The 11,051-nt window shown below is 47.9% G+C and overlaps 2 protein-coding genes across 2 annotated transcripts; both read right to left on the bottom strand.

Annotated features, from left to right (window-relative positions):
- Positions 1–1,245: 1,245 nt before the first annotated feature.
- Positions 1,246–4,811, bottom strand: LOC137894194 (C-signal-like). Its single transcript, XM_068739673.1, has 7 exons — positions 4,665–4,811; positions 4,044–4,098; positions 3,541–3,737; positions 3,228–3,285; positions 2,332–2,450; positions 2,041–2,151; positions 1,246–1,652 (listed from the first exon to the last, which is right to left on the bottom strand). Exons 1-7 carry the CDS (start codon positions 4,809–4,811, stop codon positions 1,539–1,541), a joined length of 801 nt encoding a protein of 266 aa, XP_068595774.1. The 3' UTR covers positions 1,246–1,538.
- A 3,643-nt stretch (positions 4,812–8,454) lies between these two features.
- ccnd1 (cyclin D1) lies at positions 8,455–10,437 on the bottom strand. Its single transcript, XM_068739250.1, has 5 exons — positions 10,237–10,437; positions 9,548–9,763; positions 9,090–9,249; positions 8,795–8,928; positions 8,455–8,715 (listed from the first exon to the last, which is right to left on the bottom strand). Exons 1-5 carry the CDS (start codon positions 10,435–10,437, stop codon positions 8,554–8,556), a joined length of 873 nt encoding a protein of 290 aa, XP_068595351.1. The 3' UTR covers positions 8,455–8,553.
- Positions 10,438–11,051: the final 614 nt, after the last annotated feature.

The raw sequence follows: 11,051 nt of genomic DNA, 5'->3' as shown, positions 1-11,051 counted from the left end.
TTGCGTTCTAATTTTTCTCTGCTATGTTTTATAATATATTTCATGATCATCATACTAAAATTACCAAAAAGTTTAATCACTGAAAAAACTCAATGCTATATAAATACACACTTGTATTTATCTTGAACGTGTAAATCGGAGGGGAACTCTAAGAGCCTGTATTAACGCCAGCAAATCAGGAGGGTCAAGAATTACATGCTATTTATCTGCAGAGATTGAACATCGTTGCATAAATGTCTTCAGGGTGGACGTTACCAAAGATTAGATTGATGCTGGACAGTGGACGTAATGGGACAGCACCAACATTTTCAATGATTCCTGATGAAAGGTGAAAAATAAAATCATGCTAGGCTAACTGCTAAGCTACACAAAGCTGTGGATCCTACACTCATACTAACTGGACAGAAAAATGGACGTGAGACTTTCCCATGTAGCATGACGGAGGGCCAACGGACGGCCAACGGAGAACCAACGGAGAACCAACGGAGAACCAACGGAGGCCCAACGGAGAACCAACGGAGATCCAACAGAGGCCCGACGGAGGGCCGGCAGAGAACCAACGGAGGCCCGACGGAGGGCCAACGGAGAACCAACGGAGAACCAATGGAGAACCAACGGAGGGCCAATGGAGGCCCAACGGAGAACCAACGGAGGCCCAACGGAGAACCAACGGAGGCCCAACGGAGAACCAACGGAGAACCAACGGAGGCCCAACGGAGAACCAACGGAGGGCCAACGGAGGCCCAACGGAGAACCAACGGAGGCCCAACGGAGAACCAACGGAGGGCCAATGGAGGCCCAACGGAGGCCCAACGGAGAACCAACGGAGGGCCAACGGAGGCCCAACGGAGAACCAACGGAGAACCAACGGAGAACCAACGGAGGCCCAACGGAGAACCAACGGAGAACCAACGGAGGCCCAACGGAGGTCCAACAGAAGCTCTGATCTAGATCCAGAAGAAACCGCCATTAATGAACATGTGCTTTTCGTGAATAACTTCTAAACTAATAATGATATCAATGTGAATCCAGTTGGAATGTTTTCATGGTTAAGGAATCTAAAAATAGAGATGATATAAATTGCATTATTTTTGGTATAAATCACAATATCCTCCTGAGACCCAGCCTGTTAGCGTGTCCTCTGTAGTGGACATTTGTGGGATTGAGCTGCTTGGCGGAGGTCTGTGCTCTCAGTGATTTTACAAGCGTTTACACAAAAACAAAGACGGTGTATTTTGTCCCTCTTTAATTAGAGGCAAGTCAGGACTCTTTATTGCCAATATGAGCAGAATGGATGATAAACATGTGACCGGCTGAGTATTAAAATGGAACTGAAAAGAATTGGCTCTAGAGTCCCACATCAAGCCCAACATTCCCGCTCTGCAGAGGAGACGGCCCCAACCTGCGAGCAGCCGCCGCTCTGTTCACCGATGATGGACGTCAGAGACAACGCAGCAGAAGGGCTTTCAACGGGACGACTGTCAGATATGGAAAACTCGTCAGCGTGGTAGCTCTGCTGTGGACGGCTGTGGCGGGGTTTACCAAGGGATACTGTTACCCCTCCAGTCCAAAAGTGTCCCGCAATCTTTGCTGCTGAGTGAGGACATCACATTCAGCATACCAAGGACGCTCTCCTGGGTGGTCAAAGGAGCCTAGAGGGTACAAGAAAAAGGAATAAAGCACTTTAAGGTAAGAGAGGAGGCAACTGCATCATTTATGTGCTGACTGTGTCCCCACTGGGGACATCGGTGGCATCAGGGCTGTTCTCACTGACACACTAAACCTCATCCTCCGTGTCATAAACTCATTTTGTGAATCAATTTGAGTCAGTCGGGCAGAATAAAGCCAGTTCAGAGAACACATGTCATTCATCCAGATCCATCCAGCAGGTTTTCAGTAATCTAGCTAACAGACAGACAGAACCTCCATGGTGAGGCGGGTACCGGATGGTCACTGAAGGTTGGCTGCTTCCGTAGTGAGTAACCACTGTAACCTTGTCTCTGAGGCAGTAGCACACCGGTCCGGTTCTTCTCTCCTCACCTGTTCTCCTCCCATGTCGGTGCGAACCCAGCCGGGGTGGATCGCTGCCACCAGAATGTTTTGCATCTTAAAGTCCTCTGCCTGGCAGCGAGTCAGCATGTTCAGTGCTGCCTGGTGACCAGCAGCAAAAAGAATGCCATGTTTCAGTAAATAAAGTTTTTTTGAATGGCTGTTACACAGATATGTGTTTCTGAAACCGAGATATTTGGTCTTTCTGGCTGATTACTCTGAATATTACTTCAGTTGTGTAGTTAGCTGATGGTATTTTGGATCGGTGTCGGCTGACAGTACCTTGCTGATCCTATAAGGGTACATTTGTGCAATAGTAAAGTTCTCTGGACATTTCTCTATAGATGATATGAAGGAGGAGACATTGATGATGGCTGACCTCCTGCACGACATTTTGTTGCCTGAGAGGGAAACAGATGAAGATCCCTGCATCACTTAACATGAATACCAGCAAACATGATGCACTAATCAACATCTATCTAGGGTGGTCGCAGCGGTTAGGGTTAGGGTTAGGTAAATAACTGCAGCCCAGCTTTGTCTTTCATGCTTCCTGTGGACACAACAACATCCGATATCAGCCTGTCCTGTTAGTGCTGAACGGTATTCTACGTGTCTAACTTTGCTGTTTGCTCTTTCCAAATAGTACAATAAAATCTTAGATCCGTCAGTCCACAGAACATTTTAGCGATACCGCTTTGTCCATCCACGCGCTGATTGTTCCAGGTTCTACGATGGTTTGTAGACAGTAACCGTAGAATGGTGAATTTCTACTTTGAAATCACTTCAGAACACTTACCTTCCTGGAAAGAAATTATTGTTGATCGTAGATCCCCCTGAAAGCTCTTTTTGGTGAGCTCTAGTAGCTCTAGTCCAGCTCAAAGCCTCCAGGTATGCTAACACCAGTTAGCATCCTAACTCAAAGGTCCACTAGCTCTGTGAGCTTGTCTTGGTTTCAGAATTCTTAGCTGTTCTATGCATTCCTTATTTTAGGCACATTGTTTTAGTGAACCGCATCGACTTAGATCAACATCAGATCACATCTGATGGCATTTTAATGCAGAAAGTTCCAAAAGGTTTGCATGCTTGTCCTTCTTACTGCGGGAAGAAGCCGGACCAAACAGAGGGAACCGTCTTCCTGTGAGGGCACACTGCCGACCACTGCAACAAAAGATGCTTACCCACGCTCTCGTCGGACGGCCGTCTCTCCGCTGCTCTCTGGAGAAGTGGAAGAAACATCTGAAAAATCAGAGGAGACGGTTTCCTGAGCAGAGCTCAAACACGTTTCTGCTGCGTCCCGACTGGTAATAACTGAATCCACCCATTTCATTTAATTCATTTATTACATTTGATTAAAGCATCCTACAAATCCTAATAAAGAAAAAGTAATAATAAATCTTACACTTTAATCTTAAAACCCATTTATGGATTCAAAAATCAGTTAAAAATACACATCGACTGTGTGTGTGTGTGTGTGTGTGCAGCCGAACCGACCTTTGAAAGCAGGAACGGCCCCACCACGTTGGTTTCGTACACCTCCATCATGTCCTTCTTGCCGGTGCTGGACAGCGGTGCCGGTGCTGCGGGCTTGTTGATGGCAGCATTGTTGACGAGGACGTTCAACCCGTCAGCGCCGGCCCGCTGGCTCACAGCCTGGACAGCAGCCGTCATGCTGTCCTCGTCCGCCATGTCTTCACACAGGCGGTCGTTTAGTAGATGGCAATACAACAAATCGTTCTTTTACTACATGTTCGTTTTTTTAAATATGCAGCAAATGCCTGCAATAAATGAGGAGTTAAAGCTAAAGCCGTAAATTTTATTGCAGGAAGATGGCATTTGTTCATCTGTAATAATCACATAACTAACTTGTAATGTTTCAGAGGAGGTAATCCATCTGTGAAGCACGTTCAGGGTTTGGTATGAATCATTAAGGACGGAATCTCTGAAAGCCCTGAAAGCACGTCTCTCGATGTGTAAGTACGGCGTGTCGTCTTTACCCAGTTTGATGACAGTGATCTTTCCGGGATGTTGAGCCTTGAGGCTTCTCAGCGCCTGAAGGGATCAGAAAAAGCAAGAGATGTTCGAAGTATTCCCTCGTTATCCAGACAAATGATGAGCAATAGCGACTTTCATTGGCTTTCAGCGATTTCATAAAATACAGCAAATACTAGTACTGCAAATAAATGTGAAACTCATGAAAAAAAGTGACATCATTTATACCAAACCGCCATTTCACTATTCTCTCAGAAATATGAGCCAATCATCAGTCAGGATTTGGCTTAGATTGATGAGCAGGCTGCTTGTTCAGAGGGGCCACGCGATGGTGCGTTAAAGAACATCGAAGTTGTAGTGCGTAACCTTTAATCTGCTTCTCCCGTGTGTGTGTGTTTCAAGCATGAAGGGATCTCAGTGCCTTTAACGTGCCCTTAAGCCACAGGTAAATCATTAACTGTCGGCCATATGCAAAGTCCTCCGGGTTCCAGAGTCCATAGAGGAGTCATTAATCAGGTCCCGCGTTCAGTACTCAGTACTCGGTACTCAGTACTCTATAATGATATAACAGGTCGAGCGTGTGTTTACGTGTCAGAAAGTAAGAACCTGCCAGGCAGCCGTCTTACCTGGGCCCCCGGTCCCTCTGGATTCCTGCAGCAGGCGTAGATGTGAGACTCGTCTCCGGTTGTCTGGGCCAGCTGATTGATCAGCTCCAAACCAATACCTCTATTGGATCCGGTCACTAAGATACTGCCTTCCAGTTCCCCTGACATTTTGGCTGTCAGCTGAGCTGAGGTAACTGCTTTTACGCTGTGCAGCGTTCCTGTGCTACTGGCCCCGTGTGCGCCACGCACCTGATGGAGGCGTGGCCTCTGTGAGGAGGCAGGACTAAGCCGCTCACATTCTTCACATGCAAGCGTGTGTACTCGTCATCCTTTGATTCCGTTTGCCGTGCTTTATTATCAGACGTTTGACCTTGCCAGAGCGAACGCGTCAGCGCTGACTCTCTGCTGGTTTCTCATAATCACCCTTTGCTCATGCAATAATGGCTAATAATAGCTAATAATAGCCAACGTGTCCTGATGTTTGACGTGTTTACATCAGCAACATTTAAAACTAGTGCAGTAATTCAGAGTGACAACGTGAGTCAGGATATTTGGAAAGGCTGTGGTATGCTGAAATGTAAAAATGCCAAACTGACAATGGGGTTTAGCAACTTCCTGTCTACAGGGACAATTGTTCCTCTCTCTGTTTTTGACTCTCCTCCTACATGTCCTGGTCTCTGTCTCTCTTTCTCAACCCAACCGGTCCAGACACATGTCTGTCCACTATGAGCCTTAGTTTCTGTCCAAGGTTTCTGCCTGTTAAAGGGAAGTTTTTCCTTTCCTCCGTCTTCAAAGTGCTTGGTCTTGTGGGACAAGTTGGGTTCTGTCTTTCCCACCGACATCTGTAAAGTGCCCTGAGATGACTTCCTGTTATGATCTGGTGTTACAGAAATAAAAATGATTCTGATTGGGTCTCACTACAAACAGTCAACATGTTTTCAATCCTCCAACAAAGAGCCAGTACATGTTTTTGTTGTGTTGTTTGTTGCTTATTGTCCAACAATCAGCGTAGTCTCTGGATAATCTCACGAGACACAGGGAGTATGCTGCCGGCAGGTAGGGTAAGGGTGTGATATTATACTGTGGTCAATCAATCAATCAATCAATCAATGGTCACAGCGCCACCGGATAGCAGGCGGCTGCAGAATCAAAGAGTAGAAGTAGAGGGAGCATTTGATAGATTAGTCCCCCAGCAGGCTAATGTCCCCAATAGTCCCCCAGTAGTCTAATACCCCCCAGCAGTCTAATGTCCCCAACAGTCTAATGTCCCCAACAGTCCCCCAGTAGTCTAATACCCTCATGTTTCTGGACTGGGACAAAAATATGGGCAGTGGAATGTTTAGCTGAGGTGTCCCAGCAGCATTTGGACACAACTTGATTTTCTTCGCCAGTGGACATCAGTGCTCATGCATTTATTGCAAAATTAAGGACGTTGTCTCTTATAAATCCAGGCGGATGTTTCAAAGGTGGGGACAAAAGTATATCATCAATGCTGTCTGACTTGTTTTGGGGCATGTGCTCCCTTTCATTGTGCCCAAGAGACATGATGACATTTAAAGTTACAAGGCAAAGACATAGCTATGATACCTCGTTAAAAAAACAAAAACTATTTTTAACGACAACCAGCGACACAAGAACCGGATGAGTCTCTGGTCATAACTGAAGGAACAGATTATGAGGGAAGTCCTCGGCTCATCCAGACCATTAAGCTGCAGGCTATTCTGTGCCTCAGCCCCATCCCCTCAGCTATGCTGTCCAACAATGTCCTCCTTGCTCCATATGGGGTACGTTGGTCCCAACTATTCTGTTCTCAGCACCAGACACTAGAAAATGCCTCAGACCTGGTACAAATGTAACAACCTCTACCCCCAAGCCCAGATTAACACCCTCTACCTCTAAGTCCAGAGTAACACCCTCTACCTCAGACCAGAGTAACACCCTCTACCTCTAAGTCCAGAGTAACACCCTCTACCTCAGACCAGAGTAACACCCTCTACCTCTAGGTCCAGAGTAACACCTTCTACCTCTCAGACCAGAGTAACACCCTCTACCTCTAAGTCCAGAGTAACACCCTCTACCTCAGACCAGAGTAACACCCTCTACCTCAGACCAGAGTAACACCTTCTACGTCTAAGTCCAGAGTAACACCCTCTACCTCAGACCAGAGTAACACCCTCTACCTCAGACGAGAGTAACACCCTCTACCTCTCAGACCAGAGTAACACCCTCTACCTCAGACCAGAGTAACACCCTCTACCTCTAAGTCCAGAGTAACACCCTCTACCTCTAAGTCCAGAGTAACACCCTCTACCTCAGACCAGAGTAACACCCTCTACCTCTAAGTCCAGAGTAACACCCTCTACCTCAGACCAGAGTAACACCCTCTACCTCAGACCAGAGTAACACCTTCTACGTCTAAGTCCAGAGTAACACCTTCTACCTCTAAGTCCAGAGTAACACCCTCTACCTTAGACCAGAGTAACACCTTCTACCTCTCAGACCAGAGTAACACCCTCTACCTTAGACCAGAGTAACACCCTCTACCTCAGACCAGAGTAACACCCTCTACCTCAGACCAGAGTAACACCCTCTACCTCTAAGTCCAGAGTAACACCCTCTACCTCAGACCAGTTGATTTTTATTTAATTGATATTCCACCCTAAATTCCTCCCTCCAAACTTGCTTTCTTCTTCATACCTGACATCTCCTCCTCCCCCTAATTGTCCAACGTTTTGAACTTTAAATTCCTCAGATATTAAACAGTAATAAAGACCAGACACATATTCTAAAAATATTTCAGTGTCACTCTTGGAGAACATTGTGTTCCTTGGATGGAGGGGTTGCCTCTGATCTCCAAAGGTGGAGCCAGCCGTTACTTACCTGTCAGATGTTGGCTCTTATTTTTTTAGTTAATGCACTCTGCTGCTTGTTAGATGGTGATGATAAACTTTTCTATTAGCCTTGTTTTAAACCCCTTTGATGACAGAAGTTAAAAATCCTTTTCACATCATTTACAAGTGTTTTTCAGTCCGGATGTTGCTGCCTGAACTACCGAACTGGGTTTGAATAATCCAGTTACACAAATATTAATATAAGATGTAGACAACACATAAACAAGAGTGGAGGTTTTCATTTTGCGTCTCGCCCACCTGGGATGGAAGCCCCCCCCCCCCACGCTTTATGTAGCCTCACCTCTAGGATGACAGCACCCGTCTACAGAGCAACACCAGGCGATTGACCAGTTTCCTTTATTTGTTCCTCCTTCTGCGCTCTGTCCTCTGATAAACAGGCGGATCCCCAACGTAAGACCGGAGACACGCTCGGTCCTCGAGTGCAACACTAAATAATCAAATCTCCCCATGATGCGACAAATTAGCTTCACCGTTAAATTACTGTACAAGTCAGGAGAACAGGACAAATGAATATCAGGCGTAAAACAAGGAAGGTTCCAGCTGAGGGTCCGCCTGAATCAAGGCTAGTGTGGTTCTGATGAGGGAACATGAGGGATCAAGCCTCTAACAACTGCTTCATGGACTAAAAGACACAAAGACATGCAGAAAAAAGACACAGCAACATTTAAAAAAACTTTTACATCAGATTAAAAGGTAATCTGTAACGTGATTAACTGTATGAAGATAGAATGTGCTCTTTTAGGCTGCTGTTCAGTAAAGTGTGCCGATCGACCACAACGTCCCAACACTCTTCCTGCTCGGTGCTTGTGAGCTCCGTACGTGGTATCAGACGGAGCGTAACGTTGGTGGGTATATCCAACCGTTACTCAGAACGTTTTATTATGTCTTACGTCCCAGCCAGGACATCCAGTGTGAACCGGACCGTCGAGTCCCGTCCCTGGGGACGATTGTCAATCGTGATTTCAACCTGTTTCTGGTCTCATCCAGGCAGCACTTCATCAGATGTTGATGTCCTGGACATCTGTGGGTGTCGCCGAGTGGTCCAGCCCCTCATTGATGCTCTTAGTTTCCATGGTAACTGTGCGGTGGTGCTGCTGTGCCTGTCTGAGACTGGTTTCCAGTAGGGACTCAATTTGTTCCTGACATGCCCTGAGACAGTCCTGAAGAGTCAAGAGTTCAGGTCAGTCTGAATATCAGAGCAGGAATGAAATGTTTACCGCCGGGGACTGTTGGACCCACCGAGTCGCTCCCGATGGTCAGCGCCAGGCGCGCGGTCAGGTTCTGGGACGCCATTCGTAGCTGTAAGCCCTCCACTGCTGCCCCCATGCTGCCCGCCGCTACCATGGACGGAGGGCTGGCTATGAATTTAACGTCTGCAAGCATCGAGGTTTCATATCAACACAGTACATTTAAAATGATCATCTCTGTCTCGCTTAGCATTAGCCTCGCTGAGGGAGTGTTCCCTCAGCGAGGCTAATGCCACAGAGGCCACGCCTCCCTGTGAAATCAGAGAGCAGTAAACATGGACGCCTACCTGTGGCACACAGCGCCACAAAGGTCTGAGCGTGCTTCCTGAGCATGGCCACGTTCTCTCGCTGGACCGGAAGCCGAGACAGCAAGTGGTCAATGAAGTCAAGAGGGGTCACTGAAGCCAGGTCCCACTTCAGCTTCGCCAGAACCAGCAGCTCCATTTGCTGAGCGGACGAGGACGGCCAGCGGGACAGAAGGACAGGTTCAGGAGAGAGCCAAAAAGACAGAAAGGACTGGCTGATGTTGGGAAAAGGAGCAGGAAGTCGCCGCCACAGTAAAGTTCCATGCAGCCAGTTCTTTATACAACATGCTAGTCAAACATACATTCTACACGTTTGGTCAGGGCGTTACCATGACGACAAGATAACAGCCAGTAACTGCTGAAATAGCTGGATCATAACAGACATGCTGCTTCCGGTTTCCCGGGAAACGCGGAGCCGCTGTGACTGCTAGGCAACCCACCAGCAGCTGGCCGGCCGTGATGGAGTGGTCCGTGTAGACGCAGAGTTTGTCCACAGTCAGTGGGACTGTCTCCTTTAGTTTGGACGCCAGGAACATGCAGGCAGCGGCGACGAGCTGCAGGCGGCTCTTCTTGGTGGCTTCCACCGACAGGAAGCGGTCCATGTAGTTCACGGCCAGCGGGAAGACGTCCTCCTCACACTTCTGCTCTTCACACACCTGCAGACGAAAGACGTCCCGCAGCTCACGTCTGGTAACAAGATGTCGCTTCGATTGGTTTGGAATGCGACGATGTCACGATTCACTGACAAACGCGGTCAGCGGCGATGCCAACGGGATAAAACACCCAAAACAAGGAAAATGTAGAAATGAACTGCTCAAATGAGTTAGGGAGCCGCTGCAGCGTAAACGTGACAAACACAGCATCATATAACCGAGTAATAAACGTGGTAATAAGACGAGGAGCAGCGTCTGGACAGGAACTTTAATGACGTCATAAGCCCACTCAGCTACGTCAGAAGCGTCTGACATAGACTCACACATGGACCAGACGTGCTTCAGACGCTTCCATCCATCCATCGGGTTCCGGTGGACTCCGGAACCAAAACGCGCGTCCCTCCGCGCGGAGACACCTTGTTGTTGTCACTGGAGCAAAACTCGATGTGATTATTAGAATGTTTTCACCAACTCACCTCCAACATCCACGTGGCGACGACCCTCCTCATGCACGGGGCGATGTCTCTCTGGGCGCATTTGAAGTAGTTGGACGCGGGGAGGTACTTGTCCTCCGCGCGCAACAGCGCCTGCAGGACGCGGTCGGTCAGCAGGTTGGCGTCCCGGTAGGCTCTCCGGACCGGCCGGTTCCCCTCGCAGCACAGCAGCCGAGGATCCATGCGCCGCTGCCGCAGAGAACCTGCACGCTAGAGCTTCGGGAACCGGAAGTCAGCCGCTCAACATCTCGGAGACTAAAGTGTCTCGGAGGCGTCTTTATTTGCAGCAGAACATGTCCCGCGTTAGAAATGAAAAGGGACTTTATTCTAGGAACATGTCCCTCGTTGTCTCTGCTGCGCAGGACTGGCTCCTTTCCACGCCGTCCTACTTATGGCATCGCTTCAAGTCAAGTCAGACAGCATGAACCGAAGACACTTCCGGTCTCACATTTCAAAATAAAACACGGCAATGACACTCAACGTAGCGGTGGATGGATAAACAGGGTTTTATTAAGGTTGTAAAAAAACAACACGTTTAATTACATATAACCTGGGAATTTGTTTTGTTTTTACACCCAACATTTAAATATTAGGAACGCTAAAAGTTGTGTTTTTGTAATGTGTGGACTATGAACAAAAAAAAACGTGCCGTTTCCCCAGGGTTTAGCATCGTGCCGTGTCCTCAGGGTTTAGCACCGTGCCGTGTCCTCAGGGTTTAGCATGGTGCCGTGTCCTCAGGGTTTAGCATCGTGCCGTGTCCCCAGGGTTTAGCATTGTGCCGTGTCCTCAGGGTTTAG

The sequence above is a fragment of the Brachionichthys hirsutus genome, chromosome 5 (genome assembly GCF_040956055.1).
Source record: "Brachionichthys hirsutus isolate HB-005 chromosome 5, CSIRO-AGI_Bhir_v1, whole genome shotgun sequence".
Classification (NCBI taxonomy): domain Eukaryota; kingdom Metazoa; phylum Chordata; class Actinopteri; order Lophiiformes; family Brachionichthyidae; genus Brachionichthys; species Brachionichthys hirsutus.
Note: the sequence above shows the minus strand (reverse complement) of the source record. Positions and strands in the feature narration are given on the sequence as shown.

Bases quoted from the DNA above. Each gene is read 5' to 3' on its own strand.
- LOC137894194 (XM_068739673.1), bottom strand. From the start codon at position 4,811: ATGTCAGGGGAACTGGAAGGCAGTATCTTAGTGACCGGATCCAATAGA. The intron at 2,451-3,227 runs GTAAGCATCTTT...TTTCCCTCTCAG, and splicing joins GCCGTCCGACGAGAGCGTGG to GCAACAAAATGTCGTGCAGG. The intron at 2,152-2,331 runs GTACTGTCAGCC...GCTGGTCACCAG, and splicing joins ACCCTTATAGGATCAGCAAG to GCAGCACTGAACATGCTGAC.
- ccnd1 (XM_068739250.1), bottom strand. From the start codon at position 10,437: ATGGATCCTCGGCTGCTGTGCTGCGAGGGGAACCGGCCGGTCCGGAGA. The intron at 9,764-10,236 runs GTGAGTTGGTGA...TTTCGTCTGCAG, and splicing joins TCGCCACGTGGATGTTGGAG to GTGTGTGAAGAGCAGAAGTG. The intron at 8,929-9,089 runs GTAGGCGTCCAT...CGATGCTTGCAG, and splicing joins TGTGGCGCTGTGTGCCACAG to ACGTTAAATTCATAGCCAGC.